Genomic DNA, 23879 nt, shown 5'->3' on the forward strand with positions numbered 1-23879 from the left:
ATGGATGCTAATGACTATCACCACTATTTGATTGACAAATGATGTTTATGTCTTAAAGCTGTCTTATTTGAGCTTCTGCTAATCTCATGTCCAGACTTTAGACTATCCTCAGATCCAGTCATGTTTACATACACGTGTTACATGAAGCTTGAATTCTCACTCTGATGAATACAGGATGTTGCCTCTGTCCTATGATTATTCAATGGTATTTGGACTTATCTTAGATTAATGCAACAGATGGGCATCATTTCATCAGTTTCCTTACTATATAGTCGCTGTTCTCTTTGCTAAAATAATGACACAGCAGTGATGAAACACTGATCAAATGTTGATGCATGACGTTAGTTTGCTCATATACCTGTAGTTTGAAACTGTCAGGACGTTTTATTCCTACATCCTCATGTACTAATAAGGCTGATTTTTAAAACAAATGAGGAACACGTTACACTTTTGAACAGAGACATCAATGATTTTTTTTCTTTAAAGTACTTAAAAGTGTTGTCCCCGTTTGAAGTGAGCAGCTGTGGTGAAGAAAGAATGGAGCAGCAATAGACTGAAGTGCTGTTTTCTGATTGATTCATGTGGGTTTCTTTCAAAGGCATGAACAAAACTCCACACACCTGCTCACAAACCTACACAGAAGATGTGGTGTGAATTCAGACAGAGCACACACCAAACACACATGTCTGCAGCTCTTTGATCATCCGTGACATTGACAGAGACAGGAGTGGTATCTGATTGCTAACGCCATGAGTCAATGACTGATTTGCATTTGATAGAAGATGAGGATTGTGTTTTGTCCTCATAGATTGTTTGGGTTGTAATGTGTACTTTATATACAGTAATTTGTGTGTTTCAGTGTGTTATTTCATTCGAACCAATTCACATCGGTCTCTTTTAATTGAACATCTTAGATGATAATTGAAAACTTCCAATAGGACAACAGCAGCCTGCAGCACCTCGCCTGATGTTCTCTATAGAGAAAACAGATTTGTTGGACATCACAGGTTTTTTATTCTCTCTTGCTGTCTTTCTGGAGCCCTTGAGTGTCCTGTTGTATTCAGGCAACAGGAGACACACACAGAGAGAATATAATCATCCTGTATAGACTCTGACTAGGATGAGGAAAACCTGAACATACCTGAAGTAAATACGATGCCTTTCAGTAACATTTCCTCCACGAAATCTAAATTATCATCACGGAGATGCAGGCAAATGGAAATATGTGCAGAAAGAGGGGGAAAGACCAGACATCAGAATGATTTTTGAAGTGTGTAACCTTTCATAACAGGAGGTGTTGGCAGGTGCTTTCGTCCTCACAAAGGGATGGCTGGGCAGAGAGATGAAGCGTAAGAGGAAGAGAGCGATAGAAGATTAACGACCGATGCTCATGACGGGGTTCAGTCCATCTGTCGCTCCTTGGGTTTCATGTTGAGGTTTATATATCACCAGCTGGTCAGGTTACACTCACATAAAATCTCGGTGTAATATAGTGTAGGATGACACGTAACAGCCGCCCCGTCAGAGTGTGTGTGTCTTTGATTGACAGGTAGAAAGAAGAGGAGCATTTTCTGAATTATTTTTTATAATTCAGATGAATTCACAAACGAAGGGATACAAAGAGTGTGAGAATGACTCGTCCCTTCCTGGTTCTTATGTGTTATCGCTGTCTCTAGACCTCTATTTTTTTATTTTTCCCCCCTTCTTTTATCCTCCATATCCTTACTGCCTTCTTCTGTCTTTCTCTATATTTGAACCTCTCATCTCCCTCCAAAGGTCTCCCTGTTTGCACTTCACATTTCTCTTTCTCCATGCTGTTTTTTCACTGTGTGTTCTCACTCTCGTTCGTGGTTTCTTTCACTCTTTCACTCTATTTTTCTTTGCATCTTTCCCTGTTTTTTTATTTTTTTTTCATCATTTAAAGATAGAGGTGACTTTGAATGATTCTTTTATTGTTGAATTACAGTGGATAAAATGCTGTTGTACAAAGAAAATACACACAAAGCTGAACTGACATGATTTAGATCACCCTATAAACCATTGATTCATTCATCCATTGACTCTATCTTTATCTCATATTCCCTTGCCATTTGCTCCTGTCTCATACTCTTAGTTTTCATCATCACTTTTCCCTCTGCTCTTCACGTTCCTCCTCTTCATTTCTCTCTGCATCTCCTGCTCAATATGCTTGTCTGTCCTAACTTTAATGTGATTGATGATATATTTAAAGATTTTCTGCAACAAATAACAAAAGGTGAAGGAGAAATCGTGAAACATCACAACCCTCAAACATGCATTATTATACTGTTATAATGAGACTTTTGAATGTAAATGAAGATCTTAAGCTGTGTGTGTAGCCTTGATTCAAATGACAAAAATGCAGATGTAGTTCTTCAATTTGCATTTCTTTAGAAGCATTTCTCTTGAAAGCATCAAACCAGACTGAATTTTTTTTGCCTTTCACTTTTTATACTTTATAATATCAGGTTGATTCTTCTGACATGATTGTTGGATAGCTCTTCTGCTTCATGCTCACTTTGATTGTAATTCGCTGTTTGTTCCTTCCACCTCTCTTTCACAGTTCTTTAATCCTCTTATTTCTGCATTGACTAGTAGTATTTAGGATTTAAAAAAGACAGTCTGATGTGTTTAAAGGTTGTTATTTCTCAGTGTCTCAAACTAATTTGCTCTTTCTTCCCCCTCTCTCTCTCTCTTTGCAGGTGAGCTAGTCACACCAACCTCAGCTCTACCCAGAACATTCCTATCCCACCTCCCACACCGGCCAAATCCCATCATCTTTTCACTGTTTACTCTCACTTATCTCGGCAAACACACGCCAGTATGTTTCTCTTGACCTCTCCCACCACCTTCCTCCTCCTCCTCATCTTCCTCCTCCCGCTGCCTCCCTGCCAGCCAGAGTCCCAGCGCAGTGAACCCAGTGGTGACCCCAGCCTGCGAGCGGTCTCGCCCTCCATGTTGCCCTCCACCTTCCTGCCTTCCTCTAATGCTAGCACCAACTCATCTGGTGTAAAGTCGCCATGTGAGGACGTTCCGGTGTGTAGGCCTGGAATTCTGCTTCCTGTCTGGGAGCCCAAGGGGCCGAGACTCGCTGACCAGGTGGCGCGAGCTGTCGTCTACTTTGTGTCACTCATGTACATGTTCCTGGGCGTGTCCATCATTGCTGACCGCTTCATGGCATCCATAGAGGTCATCACATCACAGGTGAGAAAACGTGGGTGGTGTAGTGGAAGTAGAGTCACTATCCACTCTATCACTAAATACTAGATATTACTATTATTCATAGCTACTGGGTCAGAAACAATCATCACTGATGTGTGTTTTTCACAAATTAAATAAGAAATAAATACAAATAATCACAACATACAACATTCAATAAATGGAAAATACTATAAATAATTTAAGAAATAAACAAAGACATTTAGAATAGAACGTTTTAACCCTAAATCCTACCTTAACCCCTAAACCTAAACCCTTTGACATTTTTTTATCTGGGAGATTTGCTTAGCAAATTAGCTTTTCCCTTTAATGTCCTGTTAAACACGGAAAATGACATCCACTATACTGTTGTAGAATAAAGCAACGTGGTAAGTGCAGTTCTCACTGTGCTGAGAGCTTGTTAGATTCTATTTGCATCAGGTATGAAGTAATCAGCTGCTTTATTACTGTTTCTTAGACCCTACAGTCTAGAATGGCTGGAAACACAAAGGAACAAGCTTCAAAATATAGTTGGGTTTTTATTATATGTTGTGCATAAATATCATTCATCAGTGCTCATGCTGAAAGAGTGTGTTAGATGTGAGTGTTGCTTTCTGCCATCATGTCGCTGCATCTTGAGTTGGAGCCAGTTTCCATGACTGACAGCCTCAGAGTCTGAAGTGTTAATCCTACACACACACCAGCAGTAATGTGAAAAAACGAATCTCTATTAGTGTCCTCCTAGTGCTCTGTATTTTGAAGGGATATAGGATGATTCTCATTCTGCTCTCGGTCCATCCATGTATCCAGACAAGTTGCATCAGCAATAACCCCATTCATTTCGTCAGTTGTTTTATTTTAGCATTTTTATGAACATTTATTATTGTGTTGAGCTGTTATTCAGACAGCGTCATTTTAATTAAAGAAGAAGAAACCCCAGACACCTCTGCATCTAATCCAGCTGTGTTGTCAAGTAAGTTTTGTTTAGGTGCTTAGGTGTTTATTAGTGAACCCAGCAGAACATGCAGGGACTCGTGGACATAAATTGGAGGGCTGGTACCCTGTGGAAATATTTACCTGACTGTTTTCAGCCATGAAATGCATCAATTTGAACCATATGATGGGGAATTACTGAGGCCTAATTGATTATTCTCAGGGTACAGTACTAGAGGTTGATGCAATGTCACAGTGACACAAAGGAGTGTCTGTACAGATGTGTGTGCATGGTTAAGTGTGTGTGGTCCCAGACAATATTTAATGGTTCAAGTATAAAGGATATAAAGTGCTACTGAAACAGACAGAATGGGTCCTCAGAGGTCTGAGAGGAGCCTGGCATTACAAATTAGACCTGGGAGACCTGACGGTTACCTGGGTGGGAAAGAGAGGGGGAAGAGTGAAAATAGAAGCAAAAAAATGTGTGCTTTCCTCAGAAGATAGTCATTAATTTTTTTTTCATTATGAGAACAATCCAGGTTGGCCATTTTGAGCAGAAAGAAAGATTAGTGACTGATAACATTAGTTACTGATGTCAGGGCAAAGCACTTCAGATGCATCACCTGATTTTCAAGAAGTGTTTGCAAGAAGGTTGTGGTAAAAATAATAAAACTATACAATAAAAGTCAGCAGGGCTTCACTGAAAATGAAAGAGAAAAAAAAAGGCGGTGAAACTTTATTATATAAACTGTACGAAGACAAGGAATAAAAGTAAATCATTCCTGTCAGAAGGTATCCTATTACTTGTTTACTCATTTCATTAGCATAAAACAAAGTGTAAAGCATAAGTCAACCAATTATTGATTTAATTATATTTATTTATTTCCCATTACTTCTTCTTTTGGCTGAAGTTCATCTCTCAAATTAATCTCAACAAATCAGACTGAAAAACTTTATCACATGGGAATCCTGGAAATTTCCCATGTTCCTCAGCAAGGAGACCAACAAGCCAGCTGTTGTCTAAGAGATTTACTTTGAGTTAGTGGTCCTGTTTGTAGTTTTGCCTTGTCTGTTTGACTTCTGCTAAAATGCAACACACAATAAAGAACCCGAATCCGCTGTGATTTAGTCAGCATGCTGACAGAGTAGCTCCAAATGAGAGCTAATGAAGCATTGCCTGAACTGATCTTCAATCTATTATCTGAGCTTGGACTAATTAAATTGTATTAAATTCTAGTTTAAACAGGACAGCAGCTGTCAGCAAAAAAACAAACAAATGACAACAACAAAATAAATAAATAAGCTTTTAATTAAACCTTCTGATAGAACATGTGTAGCTGAGCAACAATTGATATACAGCCATATTTAACTTGGATAATAGTGTAGATCTGTATTTACAGATCTACAAAACCATCACTCTCGTTTTGCTGTCACTTGGATGAGTCTTTAATATTTATTGTTTTAGTAGTTTTAGTTGAGTTATTAAACTTGATCAAACTTCACCTCTATTGACCTGCTTTGGGTAACAGCGTAAAACAGGAAGTTAAGAAAAAGTTTATCAAACACAGTGTAGTAAACATAGAGAAGAAGAGCTGTTCGTGACAGGAATTACTCCTCTTGGGCCAGTGAACAAACAGGGTGAAGAATTTGTGTTGGTGGAACAAACAAACACTAACAAATAACTTGTGGACCACATTACTGTAGATTCTTGTTCTTTTGCTGATATGATGGACTGTAGATGGTGGGATCAATACAATCTAAATCTAATGAAAAAATACTATATTTAAGCATTTCTCAACACACTCAGTCACTCTGGCAGCAACAACACCTCTTCCAGCTGAGACACGGTTTGCTGTTCATGTGTATACGTGTGTGTGTGTGTGTGTGTGTGTGTGTGTGTGTGTGTGTGTGTGTGTGTGTGCGCGCGCATGTGTGCATGTGTGTGTGTGTGTATGTGCGTATGTGTGTGTGCAAGACTGTGCTACTATATAGACATTTGTGGGTCTAAGTATGTCGTCTGTTCTTGTGTTATCTGTTGTTGTTGTACACTGGTCCTTAGAGCTCAGTTCATGTTGTATGAATAGTAATGTCGATTTCAGAAGAGCACTACACTCCTACACTTAGAGACTTTGTTGTGCTACTGATGGATCCCTTCGTTGTCAGAGCCAGCATCTTGGAGAGATGTTCCCCTGCCATGCTGGCAGCATCATTACCGTCAGATCAGACCAGATCTCCCCGTGGACCTCTCGATCGATAAGCCCTTAAGTCCAAAGCAGCAGATAGCTGCACAATGACACTATCGTTCATCAACTCAAACAGTGCTTACTTTGTATTTTCACGTAAACAAAAAAAAAAAGTTACTCACATCAAACTTCACCAACATCAACATTCCATGTTATCATCTCTGTTTAACTGGGGCTATGAATTTACCAACACATGAAACTCATTCAAGAAAAAATTGAGTAGAGAAGAAATAAAAGTCCAGACAACATCATAAAGGACACCAACATGACACCAACACTGTGTTTGTGTGTGTTTTGTGCCGACAGGAGAAGGAGGTGACCATCACGCTGCCTAATGGGGAAACATCAGTGGCGACAGTTCGAATCTGGAATGAGACAGTGTCTAATCTGACACTGATGGCTCTCGGATCCAGCGCTCCCGAGATACTACTGTCTGTTATAGAGGTACACACACACACACACACACACACACAGGTAAACATCTTTCTCTCCTCACTCAATCTCCATTTTTCCAGGTGTGTGGTCACAAGTTTGAAGCCGGTGAGTTGGGACCAGGAACCATCGTCGGCAGCGCCGCCTTCAACATGTTTGTGATCATTGGGATCTGTGTTTGGGCGGTCCCCAAAGGCGAGACCCGCAAGATCAAACATCTCAGGGTGTTCTTCATCACGGCCTTCTGGAGCATCTTTGCCTACATCTGGCTCTTCCTCATCCTGTCCGTTATGTCGCCGGGTGTTGTGGAGGTGTGACGAGTTTAGCTTAAAAGTAAAAATTAAGACATGCATGTCAGTTTGGTCCTGAATTAACCCTTTTACACGGGAATAATGACTTTATGAGATTCAAAAATATTCAATCACACATTAAAATAATATTAATTTGAAATATTTTATTAGTGACTCTGAGTAATACCATGTCTAGCTCTCTGTTTTGCCTGTGCTATAGTTTTACGCACCCACATATGACTGTCAATCAATAAGGTGGTTTGTTTACACAGATATTCTGACATCATAATCTGAGATTGAATTTAGAATAAATTGGAGACAGACTCTGAATCATGGAGTTTGTGAACTAACTGCTTCTGTGTCTCTAAAATAATGTGTTTTCAGGTTCAATGCAGCTGTTTGTGACGTGTAGAGAGGTGTTTATTCTTCCTGCCCCTCCCTCTCCTCCTGGCCCTTCAACTGTCTATGTTTAAATCAGGTGAACTGATCTGATTGGCTGTTTCTATGTGCTTCAGGTGTGGGAGGCTCTTGTGACCCTGCTCTTCTTCCCGGTGTGTGTCCTCCTGGCTTGGATTGCTGATCGCCGCCTCCTCTTCTACAAATACATGGGCAAGCGTTACCGTGCCGACAAGCGCCGTGGGATTGTCGTGGAGACTGAAGGAGACTTGACACCCAACAAAGGCGGCATGGAGATGATAAACGATAGCAAATTCCAGGCCCATGGGGGCGGTATGGTCCCCACGGAGAACTGTGGCGGCGGAGCTCAGGACCCATGCGTTACATCCAATAATATTGGGGCAGCAGCGGGGGCCATGGCAACAGGAGCCAGGGGCAACCTTCCCAACTCTAACAGCACGATGGTCAATGTGGAAAGCAGCAAGGAGCTGGACGAGAGCCGCAAAGAGGTGAGAGTGAGACGGACGGAAGAGGTGCAACAACATCCTGGAAATATTTCTGGAACTATGGAAGCAACATTTAGAATTAAACTTTCTTTCCTCGTGATGCATTTTGTCTGCTTCAGTGAATAAATAATAGTAAACCTTGATTTTCTCAATGCTGCCACCCTTAGTGTGCCCTGAGAAATACAAATTACCAGTTCGTGCAGAATATCGCATTAGCTTTTGTAGGGAGGGAGGAATGATAAAGAGAAGAGAGTGAACACCAACAGAAGTCATTGAGAGATGCTGATATCGCTGCAGCACTAATAACTCTGTAATTTTGTTTCCAAAGGTTTATGTTGGTGAAAAAAGATGCAGTTAACACAGAAAACACAATTCCCTCTTCCGCGATTATATCATGGAGGCCCAAAAACCTGGAGAATTCCCGACAGTTTTAGCTGCTGATGTTAGAACTGATTCTATCTATGATGAATGGTTTCAGTTTCACACTGTTTTGTGCCTCTTTAGCGTCCTGATTACTAGATAAGTTCACACAGAAAACAGATGACCCTCTCAATAGTTGCTTGTTTTGTTGTCTATGTTTACGCCCACGCAGGCCTGCTGACACATTGATCACCCTAAGCATCAGCTGCTCCTCCGGATTAGGAGATGGAGAGGTTTCTGTCTTTGTTGCCATTCTCACCCAGTAACACACAACTTTAACCCTCCCATTACGACACTGGTGACTCTTAGCACGCAAACAAGTGACTACGAGTGAGAGGCGGACACATCGCCAGCACATAGCAGAGAAATATAGATCATAGAGTTAAATCCTTGTATAGGTTTTGATGGCTCTTCAGTCATGACAATGGGAGCAACAATAGAATAAATATACTGTACTGCCTTTAAACCTGATCTGTCAGACAGCTAAATCTGTGGCACACCTGTTTTTTTTGCTTTAAAGCTGTAGTGGAAGACTTTAACATATAGATTATCATTCTTTACATTGAAGTCAACACTGCTATTGCTACTACTCATGACTTTATTGCTGCTCGGTAAGCTGCCATTTGTTCCTCAGTGTTCTGTAATGTTTAAATCTGGGACCACAGCATCAATAATACCAGCAAAGATGACCTAGCTAGAGCTCAAGGGAGCACAAAGCATATTTCTAACAAAGTTCTTGGCAGCACTTAAATATCTGAGCTGAAGGTCGATTTATTACAGCAGAGAAACTGTAGAAATGATTAATCTGATCATGATTGCCTATTATGTGGTACTGCTACTGGTGATCTGTCTTCAGACTGACTCACCAAATCTGAAATGATGTTTTGTTTTTTTCTAATCAGACTGGAATTAGATCAAGCCAGCCACATTGACTACTGTCCAGTGGGCGTGGGAGAAATATTTGTATAAAACATAAGATTTATGTGTGACAGTTTATCTGAGGAATAGTCAAGGTATTTTAAAGCCTTGGATTGGAGGATTATTTAGATGCTATTGGGGGCACTTCATTGACCCTGCAGGAAATTACAAACGATGGTCATCAGTGATAAAATTTCCAAAGAAATTAGTTGTTTGAAGAGCTGGTTGTCATAAATTGTACATCTGTTTTTTGGCCTAAGAAAGGTGTAAAGTCTGTAGAAATCTTATATTTGTCAGAGAACACTGCAGGTCTCTCTATGCTGCTTGTATTAAAGAGATAATGTAGTTTTTCAGAGAATTCGCAACTCTAAACTTTGAACAAGGAAGAATTTCCCTGACTTGTGTCAACAGCTGATGTTAACAGGAATATGTCTGATGGTCTCTCCATCAGGTAATTCGTATCCTGAAGGAGCTGAAGCAGAAATATCCTGACAAAGAGCTGGAGCAGCTGGTGGAGCTGGCAAACTACTACGCCCTGCTGCACCAACAGAAGAGCAGAGCCTTCTACCGCATACAGGTGACACACACACACACACACGCATGCACAATATTTAATACATTCTTAATTTGCTTTCTAACTACTCCCGTTGTCCATCCCTGCTAAGGCAACACGTATGATGATCGGAGCTGGTAACGTCCTGAAGAAACACGCTGCTGACCATGCTCGCCGTACGGCTGTAACCGATGAAGAAGCACCAGAGGACGATGACTTTGGGATATGCAGCAGGATCTCGTTTGAAAGCCCCCACAGCCAGTGCATGGAGAACTGTGGCATCCTGACGCTGGCAGTAGTCTGTCAAGGTTAGGAAGGAGAACAGTAACAAATGATTAGGGATAAAAAAACAAAACGGATGTGACAACCCAAGTCAAGTCACACTCACGTGTAAAGTAATACTTTGTGGGATTCAGCAGTCTATAACTGCAGTATGGTGAATTGTAGAGACTGCGCTGTAGATTAAGCTTTAATTGTTTAACAAAATGGAAAGATCCTTACATAAGAGAATAAGTTATATTATAATGGTTGATTCAACCAAAACAGAGATACAGTCTTTGCTCTTTTAACTTCACTTATCCTTTTCCCCCTCTTCAAAGCTGCATGCCAGGTATTTTACCCATGATGCAACTCAGCTACTAATGTTCTTATTTTTGAATTTGTTGTTTTCACCCCCAAATGATGCTTGTTTTCGATGCAGAATCTCTTGATATAGCCAAAGATTCAGATGGTTGATCTTATTGTTGTGTCACAAATGGGTTTCTGCTTGGATTTATTCATATATTACCGATGCTTTTTTTATTTTTGCCATTTAGGAGGTCTGGGAGAGAACACGTTTTATGTTGACTACAGGACAGAGGACGGTTCTGCCAACGCTGGATCGGATTATGAGTACAGTGAAGGAACACTGGTATTCAAGCCTGGAGAGACTCACAAAGAGATTAAGGTAAATAAAGAGACATGAGAGGAAACATTTACATACTGTGTGACTGGAGAAAGAACTGGCAGACTAACACACTGCATCCCTGAGCTGTGGACCCATTTCAACCCTGAGCTCTGGTGTCAGACCACTTCATCAGGTCTGGTGAAGTTCAACAAGGATATAGTTATTTGTACTCTAGTGGCCTTGAGGTGAAACATTCTTAATCCCAGTGGGGAAATTGCATTGCTATCTTATCATAAATTAAACAGGAACCATCTTTATTGAAATAGAAACTGATACACTCAACATAAATGTTCAGGCCTCTGAGGCCTCCTTTAGCCACATTTACACACGATGAGCTACAAGCTCCTGCTACTCCATAATTAGATCTGGTGCAGGAGGAGCTCTGCAGCCTCCTGCATAACAGAGTGGCTGTAAAGTCTGAGGAGATCAGGAGAGAGGAGGTTGTTTACAGTATCAGCAGGAGAGAAAGGGTAAGGCTGAGGAGAAACAGATGTTGAGATACAAGAATAGAACTCAACAGTTCTTCTGCGGCTACTGTTGTGTTTGAAAGCTTTTAGGTGCTCTTCAATGAAAGGCAGAAACTTTTTATGTTTTTATTCCCTTATGTCTGCGATGTTTCTTCTTTGAGGCAGGTTACTTTTTGTCCATCCCACCGACTACTTTATAAGTGCATAAATAAATAAAATTTCAACTGCCAATACATATTGTTGTCTTCAGAATCCATTTAGTACAACTATTTTGACTGATTCAGCATGATCAACGGAACATATCAAATTAAATCAAATATAAAAGATGAGAGAAAGACCAAAGAAAGAAGTTCACTCTCAGACCTTATCAATCCAATCTGAACTTGCGATCAAACAACATAATTTTTTCCCCTGCAAGACAGAAGCCAAGAACTTTTTTTTTTTAAAGCAAACTTTGCTATGAGAATTAAAAGGATATAGTATGATTGCATGGATTTAAAGTTTGATGAAGGATCAAAAGAAAAGGGTTTGATATGAGGATAGTGGTGCTACAGCCTGAAGAGATGTATGACAGAAGAACGGGATATATGAGAAAGCAGCTGGTGGAAAGAGACCCATCTACCATGAGTGAATACTGAGTACATTATAAAGGTCAGTTTCATCCATTTCAACAGCATCAATGGATTTCATCGATCATTCTGCCTAAAACCGTTTCGTCTCAGATGTCTCAGTCATGTCCAATAACTCCAGTTTCATTCCTGCGTTGGTTCCACAGAGGGAACATCTCTCCCAGTCACAGGATTATTCCAGTGATAACAAATATTAATGTGTAAAAATGTTATTGTAAAAGACAATTCTTTGTCTGAATGAGTTGTTTTGTTTTTTTCTTAAAGGAATCAGTCTCAGATGACTGATGACAGCATATCAGTTAAGGCAGTGGTTCTTAACCTTGTTGGAGGTACCGAACCCTGCTGGTTTCATATGCTCACTCACTGAACCCTTCTTTAGTAAAAAAAAAAAGGTTTTTTCTCAAATTTAAGACATGAGTATATGTTTTACCGGTGCATTTTCATGAACTGTGCATTAATGTCACCTTTTTCAAAGAACAAAAACAAAACAGTGCATGAACTGACATGAAATGACCTACCTGCAAATCAGTGTGACTTCTGCTGTTGTTACTGAGAGACCAGTTCAGATATGTGTGGCTTCACCTTGGCAAGTGCTACTCTGATGTCATTTTCAAAGCAAAGTCTGTTTCTTTTGTTTTCCATGCAGCTTAAGGAAGTGTTCCTTTATTTTTGCCAGTGCAAGACAGCTGCTGAACTTGACATTGCAAATCATGCAGAACGCTGACTCCCATCACGTTCCGTTATACAGTACATGTAAATTCACATTGCACATATTCATCCAACCACTTTCTTTTTTTGCTGAACATAGTTACTATGAATTACAATATTAAGAAAGCAATCAGATGACACACCATCATGACAGGCATAAATCGACTACTGTAGCACAGGTAGGCTAATCGATTTAGCGTGATCACCTGCAGCCAGTGATGGCCAAGGGGGGCGTGTCATCACAAATTGACACGATGTGTCAAACGTACACAGTGATTTGTGTATGTTCGACAAAATAACCGATACATCGCGTCGGGTGTTTTGTCTTGACCTCCGTCTCCACCGAACCCCTAGGGTTCGATCGAACCCAGGTTAAGAACCACTGAGTTAAGGATATATTCTGTAACACATCTGCATTCAAATGTCTAAAAAGAATATCTTTTCAACAATAACCAAATTCAGATAAAATATTAATGTTTTTGGTTCTTCTTCATTCTAAGTTACTATCATAGAGACCAGATGTTTGTGTGGTTAAAAATGTTGGAAATAAAATTAAAATCTTAACTCACCTGTCAACATTTCAGTCTGAGTTGGATCACATTTCATCAGCAGTGGTGTTTTATTTTTTACAATGAATACTATAACTCCTGTGATCCCACACTACCACATTACATCATCAAACTACATCCTTATCTCCACAGAGAGAACCTGCTGCATTCACATATAAATCACAGGAATGGATTACTGTTTGTCTAATCTCCTTACATTTCTAATAGAATATTGATGAATTTGCCCCTTTCTGTGCACAAATATGTCATATTTTAATTTCAAACCTGAACAATTTAGACTGACTCCCCAAATGTCTATAACACCTTCAAGTAATGAAAGACAAATTGTGCTTCATCAAATTTACAATTTGTGGAAAGTTGTTCATGAAATGGGAATTAAATTAACTGTGGCTGCAAATCTGGTGATTGAGTGAAAGTCTGCACTGCATCCTAAGTAGGCACACTGATCCCATCAGAGACAGACAATTAGAAAAGGTCCATGCTCTCTAACAGAATGATGGAGAGTTAGTGAGAAAACAAAGCCTATAAGCTGATTGTCTTTCATGGGTACTAGTGAGGAGTACTTGTCAGAGTCTGATTTCATCTAGTCGCAATAAATAGGATTCCTTTTGAGCTTTAAAGGTAGCAATTACCTCACCAGATAAAAGGAAGGTCCATTAACAATTAACAGTTAATAAGTGTAACTTAAATATACAATGTAAGATTCAGGTCACACTCAGATCACACAGGTATACTCTGTGGTGACACTTACATGTTTATTTCTATGTTGGCCTCACAAAGTTTTATTTCACAAAATAAGACTACTTCACAAATATTTATGACTGTTAGTTTTATATATTGAACCATAATAAAATATATTTTTATTAATTCTACCAAATGAAGATGATAGCTAAGATCCACTTGTTTACATCTGGTCGGTTGCTTAAAATCAGTAAAAGAGGATTAATAGGAAAGTCTGAAGAATGTTGTTGGTTCCTGCCTTACTGGTGGCTGGAGATGGGCCAGTCTTTGACTTGACTGCCGAAGTGCCACTGAACAAGGCACCAACCCATAAGGTATATTATTGAGCTTGTCTGTAATCAATATTTCTATATTAATAATGTGTAACATGACAAAAATCTATCAGAATGTCAAATATTATAAAGACCTACAGAGAACTGTCAGCTGCCTTCAGCTTCATGTCGCTTTATTGCTTCACTTCATTGTTCATGCGAACGACAGCGACCTCATTGATTTAGCTCATCATTATAACAGTGTTGTAACAATGGAAACACAAAGGTAGCTGATCTGTCTGATCTGCTGTGTCTGTCTGACCAAAATCAGGTCTAAAAAAGGCAAATGTTGGACTTTTATCATGTGAACACTGATTGATAGTCACGATCATGTGTGTGATGTACTGTATTACATTTTCCTAGCTGTTTTTTCATCACTCCATGTTGCGTCATGGGCTCCATCAGTCACTATGTAAGGTCTGATCCAATCACAGGATGAGGTCAGTCTCACTGGATAACAGATCCAACCCAATCTGCGTTTGGAGCTCCCACTTGATAGTTAATGTGCTGTTTCACGATAAGATGCTAACAATGTTGTGAATTTTTCTTGTTCATTTGTTGGCTGAGGGAGACGACTGGCGTCCTGCCCTGCCTGTTCTCAATTCAACGGAGCCATCCAGACACACACAAGCTCCCAGATTTGGGCTGATGTTGAACCTTTTTACACCCAGGAAAATCAAAATGCACTTCCCATAATAATCATACATGTTTGGAACATTTTCCCTGAAATTTTGTTGTGGCAAGAAATCATGAAATATTCAGCTCATGTAAAATTAAACTTTACCACATGAAGCTGTTTCTTGAAAAGAGTTCTCAAAGTCAAAGTCAAATTCAGCTTTATTGTCAAATATACCATATATGCATGACATACAGCACAGATGAAATTGCAGTCCTCTCTGACCCACGGTAGACAGTACAACAGGCAGTACGACACAGACAGTACAACAGGCAGAGAAACACAGGCAGTACAACACGGGACAACACAGGCAGTACAACACAGGCAGGACAACACAGGCAGGACAACACAGGCAGTGCAACAAGCAGTACAACACAGGCAGTACAACAAGCAGTACAACACAGACAGTACATCAGACAGTACAGCACAAAGTATAAGACGAAACACAAGGGATGGTTAATATCTCTATACACTCTAATCTCACTGGGGAAGTGACATATGCGCAGTTCTGCATCATTCATAATAAATTGTGCACATATGTATCGTGCATGTATGCTAAAGTTTAGTGATCAAAACAGATGAATGATGTTAAATTTAACTCTGACACTGTAACATCTTCATCTTCCTGCTTCCTTTGTCTTAGATTTCCATGTTCCATCACACATTTACTGAATAAACAAAGACTGAATGTAGAATAAAAGAACTGTTTTAGTTTGTGAACTGAAAACTTACACTGTTCATACTTTTCAATCCGACACCAACTGCACGTCTTACAGTCACCATGTTAAAGTAAACACATCATGAAGGTTACATTTCTCTGATGTCTCCTCACAAAGTGACGGTCTGCGTCTCTTTGTGTCACCAGGTCGGCATCATCGACGACGACATATTCGAAGAGGATGAGCACTTCTTTGTGCGGCTGCTGAATCTGCGCGTTGGCGATGCAGAAGGGATGTTCGAGAGCGATGAAGTTGGCGCCGCCCCCAAGGCTCGTTTGGTTGAGCCCTTGGTTGCCACGGTGACCATCCTGGATGACGATCACGCCGGCATCTTCACATTCAGTGAACGCATGGTGCGCGTCAGTGAGAGCGTGGGCACCATGGAGGTGACGGTGGTGCGGAACTCAGGTGCGCGCGGTACCGTCATCCTCCCGTACCACACCGAGTCAGGCACCGCCAAGGCCGGAGACGACTTTGAGGATGCCAGAGGAGAACTGGAGTTCACCAACGACCAGACTACGTGAGTCTTTGCATCTACATAACATTACATTTACATAACTGCAGAGTAGATCCTAGAACGCCACACAAATTGAAGATTTACACTTGGAACATGTGAACGATTTGATATCATAGAAAATACTGGGTTTGTAAGCTTCTTTTGGGCGTGCAGATGAATATAGAATCACTTTTAAAATCATTGAGTTGAAAATCATTTTTCTTCCAGTGGCGAACAGATGGATCTCTGTAGATCTCTCAGTTCTAATCATGTAGTTATGGTTTTGTTCTGAATTAGATATGTCATCACCATTAGTACTTGTACCCACGGTCTAGTGTTTGATTAAACTCTCACTGGTCAGAATTAGAAATACTTTTGATCCAGATTCATTCATTCAGTATGTTTTTCCCTGTTGCTTTGGGTTATTTATATTAAAAGGAGAGCTTTTATTTTGGGGACAGGGGACAAATTGTTACTTGTAGTCTAAGAAAGCAATGTATTGCTGTATAAGTGAAATAGTTTCTGCATGTATCATACTGAAGCTCAACACTGAACGCCCAGACCACAAAGCTCCATCAATGCAGCCCAGTTTCTCCTATACAGTATGTCACAGCACCTGTTCCATGAGAGCTTGACCCTCACACGAGTCCCTCTCTGCCTTCTCCTAGAGTTTGGAACAACAGTGGTGGCATTTTCAGTTGATTCTAATTATCTTCAAGATTTAACTTTGCAATTATCCTCAAAGGGAAAAAGGGAAATTAATAGCACACTCCAGTAGTCATTCAGTCAAACGTATGCATATACGTACAGTATATATATTAGTGTGTACAGGACCCTGTAACACACACACACACACACACACACACACACGCACGCATGTGCGCACACACACACACACACGCACGCACAGGTGGGCCTGTAGGCATGCTGTGGGAGGCAGAGTGGTAGGCAGCTCCTTCTTGGAGCACCCCTAAATGAGCAACTCATAAAGGGAGACAGTCCCTTGCTCAATGGCACCCCGGCAGTGCTCAGGAGGTGAGCTTACACCTCCCACTGTCAGCTCACACTCCAAGGTGGCTGGGCGGGAGCAGAAATCGAACCGCAGATCTTGGGAACATTGGACAACCCGCTCTACTAAATGAGCCACTGCCACCCACTTTACTACCTGACTGAATCAGCCCTGTTTCAGTTCCAGTTTTATCTCAGTTGCATGACTGTACAGCCTTCATTGTTTTATCTGTTAACACCCCTATGTGTTATAACACTCTGGTGCTCCAGATTTCAGACATGTGGTCGATTTATGTCGTTGTGCACTTCCTGTCCACAAACTGACATGTAATCATGATAACAGACAAAAATGTCAATGAAAACCAAGATATTTTTAGTATTTCATCAAGGACGGTAAACAAAGTCAGAGTGTTGTATTCCTGTAGACACTTAGTACTTCTGAGGTGACCATGTCTCTTATCAGCCTGTCAATGAAGCCCTTAAGCCTTGAAGTCCAGACTGAGCACCGACAGCCCTCAGTCAGTTGTCGTCTTAGAAAGCTAGTTATTGGTGTTAATGACCCTGGCTAAATGTTGGATCAGATCAATATTTTCTTAGAAAATGAGTCACATGAAAATATAGATTTACGGATAAAATTTTTCTTTCTTCAGCAATCACTGAATTAAAAAATTAAAAAACATGTTTTCTTTAGGAAATATTCCAGGTTATGCAGAAATCTCAATAACATACAGTATAACCTCAGTATTTGTTAGTCCAGTTCAGAAAATCACATGACTATTTTCTGTGTTTTCCTGAACTGGACTAACAAGTACTGAGGTTATATGTTATTGAGATTTGTGTATGTTCGTCTCCGCCGAACCCCTGAGACCGACTCAACGAACCCCTAGGGTTCGATCGAACCCAGGTTAAGAACCACTGTTCTAAAGAGATTAACCTACATTCTGTCAAGGACAGTGACATTTCCTTCACAGTAATTCCTCTAGCACTCACTTGATTCTTCTTCTTCTTCTTCTTCTTCTTCTCCTTTCGGCTTTTCCCTTGAGGGCTCGCCACAGCGAATCAGTTGCCTCCATCTAACCCTGTCTTCTGCATCCTCTTCTCTCACACCAACTACCTTCATGTCCTCTTTCACTACATCCATAAACCTCCTCTTTGGTCTTCCTCTAGGCCTCCTGCCTGGCAGTTCAAAACTCAGCATCCTTCTACCAATATATTCACTATCTCTCCTCTGGACATGTCCAAACCATCTCAGTCTGGCCTCTCTGACTTTATCTCCAAAACCTCTAACATGTGCTGTCCCTCTGATGTACTCATTCCTGATCCTATCCTTCCTGGTCACTCCCAAAGAGAACCTCAGCATCTTCATTTTCTATCACACATCACATCTGACACTTTTCTCCACCCGTTCCATCCTGCCTGTACACACTTTTCACCTCTTTTCCACACTCTCCATTGCTCTGGACTGTTGAGTGTACAAACTCACTCAATAGTAGTGGATTATTGGTAATGAAAATATTCAATGAAGAGATCTTTCACTACATGTGACCTTGGTGTTTTCTTTCCTTTAGAGTCCATGTTTTTTTGTTTTTTTTGTGCAGCACATGTGTCTAACGCACATGAACTGCTGTCTGTGTGATATTGATTGCAGCAGCTCTAAGCTGATGTAAACTGGCAGGTTCATTGACTGGCAGCAGCCTGGATTAGGTGAGACAGGGCTAGTGATGGATCATTGGTGGCTGGATGGACCTCAGTGTGTTTCTGTGGTGATGGAAAGCTTTCTAGAATATTTGTCAGACTCAGCAGCACAAGTTCAGCTCTTAAGGGGGTAATTTATTCCTTTTTTTATGTGATTAATGATGGCCCACCTTGAGTTTGTGTCAATCTCTCTTGGAGCTTCGAGTTAAATACCCGGAGTGTTCGGGATTGAGAATGACAATGTTGGCATCATGTTCATCTCATTTGCAGCCACAAACGTCAAACTTTCTCACCCTGTGGCCTTTTATAGCATTTACAAAAGTTACTTAATTACTGATGATGCACTGACAAGCCTCTGGATCCAACTATGACAGTGAAAAACTGCTGTGTCTGCAGTTTCACAGAACTTTTTGCTCCTGCAGTCACCTCGGCATACTTTACCCTCTCTCTGTTCGTCTTGTGAGGAAATTTCTTCCTCTTCTTTTTGTGACATTGTGGCATGTAGAATCATACTGTCATTTGTTTCTGTCTGTCATCGTGCTCTGGAACCAGAAGCTTTGTATGTCTTCTTTTTCCCTCTCCACACTGCCATCTTGTGTTGCTTAGAAAGTGAAAGCATCATGACCATGATACTGGGATTATGGGGTTTTTGTATTTTATGGTCCAGCAGTCATCAGGGGAGAGCAAAACGTTAATATCGATCATAGTTTTGAGCGGTCCTATCGCTCCAGCTGTCTGGTTACGCTGCGTTATCTTTCCATCTGCTCGTCTTCACCTCGTCTGACCATCTCCACTTTTCATTTCACGCCTGACTTTTGCTTGTCATTTTCTCCCATTCCTCACTATAATTTCTATTCTTCCTTCATTCCTCCTTTTTTTCCTCTGTCCTTCTCTTCAGGGTTTTTCTTTTTATCTTTCATTTTCAATTAACATGTCACATGACACAGCAGTGGTCTGATTTTCCTTCAGTCCAGTGGCATATTTTCAACAAAGTCCAAGTCAGAACTCAATGCTCAAATTAATTCAAAAACCACAGCAGTAGGAGAATAAACATGCAGAGAGCTTGTTAACTTTTGACTGAACTATTGATCCCGTCTCCTGCCTCTGCTTGCTTCTGCTCTGATTTACACAGCAGTTGGTGCTGATGAGAGTCAACAGGAGGGAGACCACAGTTTAATGTGTCTGCAGTGATGGCTCCCATGAACACAGTATTACTTATTGATGAAATGCTTTACCCCATTTCTGTGTAAATGACAATGTGTACGTCTTTGTGTGTGTGTTCTGCATGCAGTCAGACTTTCCAGGTGAGGATCATTGATGATGAAGAATATGAAAAACATGAGAACTTCTTCATCGTGTTGGAGGAACCTCGGTGGCTGAAGAGAGGAATCTCAGGTACGTCTGTGCAGAAGGTTTTCCTGCTTGGATTTGATTGGATTATTTGATTATTTGACCTCTTAACAAACCTGTTCTCATCACAGTAATACCGATCAACTCTGATTACAGCAGGGGGGATTATCTTAATGATTATCTAATGTATTGACCACACACATGGAAAGTCACCTTTGGTTTCACTCACGTACACACATATACGCATAAAAAATGCTGTGGGTTTCAATATGTGACATTTAGACATTTTCCCTGCCTCTTGCTGCCATGTCATTGAATTTATTTTAAGAGTGTCAGGAAAGGTGCAGAGGATAGGTTTTAAGGAAAGGACTTTTAAAACGTTCAGTGCAGCTGCAGCAGCAACGCAGCTCAAGAGGTGCATAACAAATTATTTGTAGCTGTGATTCCAGTCAAAACATGTTAAGGCACATTTTAAAATTTCAATGGTTATTAGAAAATTAAATACTCAAAGCTAAGCTCAGAAGTGCTCCAAACTGTTTTGTATTTTTGAGCTGTTTCAGTGTCTGTGGTTTGTTGTTTGAGCTGCAGCTTCTTTTCCTTTGTGTTTTATTTTTTTGCCATCTCAGTGACCCACTTAAGCAACAGGGATCAATCTTACATTAGAAACAAAAAAAAATGCACACAATAACACACACACTTGGGGACCTATCGATTTCTCATCACGTCTCTCTGCAGCAACACAAGGACGGATTTGCCTCCTTTTTTGTTGTTTAGTCACACAGAGAGAAAAGTCATTTGAATCTCACAGGATTTTTGGAGAAATCATGCAGCCTTACAGATCTGTCAGCCTATTATTTACAAAAGCACTGGTGGCTATAAAACTGAGGGATGACATTTATCTTCACGGTAGAGAACAGACAGCTATGATTTGTTTGCTTCATGTGTACATAGAGTGCAGTGTGATTTCATGTTATTACATTTATATGAAGATTATTTCCTTTTGTTTGTGTTGTTGCTGTCTGGCTAAATGTTTGCTATTATTATACTGTATGTTGTACACTATAAATGCAGTATCCTATACTTACTAATCTTGCCTGTTTTCCTGTCCTTACAGCTCTGCTGCTTAACCAAGGTAAGATCATCTGACTGTTCCTCCTTTATCAAACAAAACTCCAATCTTGATTGAATATGTCAGGAATTATGTGTCAGGCTGCAGTTAAAAATACTGTATATATATTACAAATTTATCCTGCAGTTATTATCTTGGTTAATATTTTAGTTCTATATCACAGTAAATAATGTAAAATTGAAGATACAGTATAGCTATTCCAAACTATGTGTCTTCTTTTGTCTCCTCTTGTCAACAATGGTACACAATCCTCAGGTTTTCAAAGCTGAAAGAACAGGATCCTGACAGCTTTCATTTGACAGATGACTTGACGAGAACATTAACAAATAAAACTGCATCACAAAACTCATTGCCAATAATATACAAACCAGAAAATCTGCAGTTAACAACATCAAATTAACTTGATGTTTGTTTGGTCTCTTTCCTTTCTGTTAATTTTGCTTGTTAATCCCAAAAGAAAGCATTTCATACCCGATTCAGCAGTTCAGCCTCTTAAAGTTGATGTCAGTCATTTTGGAGAGCCCAAGCCAGATTTTGAAAAGATCCAAATGGAAAAATGTCATCGGCTCCCTTCGAGCCTCTTCCCTTCCCATGACTACACTCACTGCCTGCTGAGAGGTGTGTGAACAGTGTTCGCTATGTTCCACATCCTCTTAGCTTTTATAATCAAAAAAATGCATAAACAACTTTGTTTAATACCTCAGTTATATAAGCACAAATGAAATTCCGATTAGGAACATGCCTCTGTTTGAAAGGGAACCTGGAGTAGTTGCTTCTCGCTGCTGTGGATGTGAGCTTTGTACAACTGGGGTGAACACCAGAACACATCTGTAGCAACAACCCCTTCAGCTCCAGGTCTGTCCAGGTCACACATAGACAGAGCTATCAAAACACAATACTAGTGAAATGTTTTCCTAGTTTTTGTTTTAAAGAGCTTTAATGAAATGCAATCATTTACATAATAGTTGAGTCCTGGGAGCACTGTAGCATCATTTAAAAGAATCACGATGGGGCTCTTCTGATCCACTTGAGTGGAATAATTACTGAAGTATTTCTTGTAAAAGGTAAATGTCAAAAAGCTGCACTCATTTATATTAATATCTAATGCATCAAAGAACATCAACTAATTACTGTCAAAAGACTATTTTACATATTACTTGCATAGCCACGTTTTTATATAATAATGCAATTCATTCTCATTTTTGCAGTACGTGTCCCAATGGTTTTCGTCATTTGCAATCTTTCTCCCCGCAGCCGTTCAGAGTTTCAGCTCAGCTTGGACGTTGTTTACTCTGTGTAACATCGGAAGGTCCTGGCTCACATTTCTGGCATCTCATTTAACCTAGTTTGGGGTAGCAATGGGTGCCTGTTCACATTTGGATCACAGCAGAACTGCTCTTTGAGTCTCAGCACAGCACAATAGAGAATAAATGATTACAAATGGGTTGGCGCGCCACATCCCGGGCTTGTTTTGTCTGCCTTTTACACACTGATGTAGATATATCATCATGTTTGTTGCCTTTCTCTAGACAACTATGTCCATAAAACGAATGCAAAACATCAAGCCTCAAACAAGTCATTCTGCAGACGAATGGGCATCTCTTCCTTTAAAACTGTAAATGTACAGTTTATTTACAATTTTTTGAAGTCTTCAAAATTCAGATTTTCTTGTGCAACCACTCAGAGCTACTACTATCAACGAAACAGCTTTAACCTCAAATGACTTCAACAGAGGCTGAAATATCACGTGGGATGCCCTACAGTAGTGATGGCGTTGTGAGGCTCAGTGCCGTGAAGGTGACTTCATGTTTACCTCACTCAACTGATGCGGTGTTGTAGAACCTCTCATCTGGTCTGTGTGTGTATGCGCGTCTGTGTGTATATACGTGGGTATGTGTGTGTCTGACTATAGTATGAGTGTTTGTGATAACTTAAATAATATCAGTTAATACTGCTGGGATAAGACATGCTGCTTCACTCAAAAACTTCTGATAATTTAACACAGAACATGGCCCTAATGTCTATGTGCTCACACAGGCACACATACACATACACACACACAACACAAACGCACACACAAACTATCTACTATATGTGTCTCTTGAAAAGGCTTCTTTCAGCTCACATGACACACAACCAGAGTTAAATCTACTTGCTACAACAAAAAACTTGGAGGATGATGGAATATACACATAAACACCTACACAGATAAATATGTGTAGCGTGTCAGTGGCTCCAAATATATCAAAAAATCAAGGGCCCCCATAAAACAAATGATAATTAGGCATTCTTCAGTTATCAGTAAGATATTTATGGATACTTATTTTACTTAATTTTAACCTGACATATTCTTGGATTAATGAGCGTTTGTGGAGCAGAACAAATAAAATACAGATGTTACACTGACTTTGGGAAATTTTAATGAATATGATTTTTTTTGACTGGTCAATTGATTGTTTTCAGAATAAATCAATGAATAGAAAAAGAACCCAAAGAGTTTTTGTTTGTTTGTTTGTTTGTTTGTTTTT

General features: G+C 40.1%; 1 protein-coding gene and 1 long non-coding RNA gene across 2 annotated transcripts in view; one reads left to right on the forward strand and one right to left on the reverse strand.

Moving 5' to 3' along the window:
* Positions 1–2958: 2958 nt before the first annotated feature.
* The window catches only part of slc8a2b (solute carrier family 8 member 2b), a 32334-nt gene continuing 11413 nt past the window's right edge, over positions 2959–23879 (forward strand). The window contains exons 1-10 of the mRNA XM_068318060.1: positions 2959–3222; positions 6699–6836; positions 6908–7135; positions 7630–8019; positions 9806–9931; positions 10020–10215; positions 10723–10853; positions 15820–16193; positions 20164–20267; positions 21337–21354. Of these exons, the coding sequence (XP_068174161.1) occupies positions 2974–3222; positions 6699–6836; positions 6908–7135; positions 7630–8019; positions 9806–9931; positions 10020–10215; positions 10723–10853; positions 15820–16193; positions 20164–20267; positions 21337–21354 (1954 nt within the window). The 5' untranslated portion in view covers positions 2959–2973. The remainder of the gene's footprint in view (positions 3223–6698; positions 6837–6907; positions 7136–7629; positions 8020–9805; positions 9932–10019; positions 10216–10722; positions 10854–15819; positions 16194–20163; positions 20268–21336; positions 21355–23879) is intronic.
* On the reverse strand, positions 6997–21962 carry LOC137597113 (uncharacterized). The gene is made up of 3 exons (XR_011035609.1): positions 21823–21962; positions 10074–10207; positions 6997–7150 (listed from the first exon to the last, which is right to left on the reverse strand). It is a non-coding gene; the product is annotated as an uncharacterized lncRNA (long non-coding RNA).

This window comes from Antennarius striatus, chromosome 6, assembly GCF_040054535.1.
Source record: "Antennarius striatus isolate MH-2024 chromosome 6, ASM4005453v1, whole genome shotgun sequence".
Classification (NCBI taxonomy): Eukaryota; Metazoa; Chordata; class Actinopteri; order Lophiiformes; family Antennariidae; genus Antennarius; species Antennarius striatus.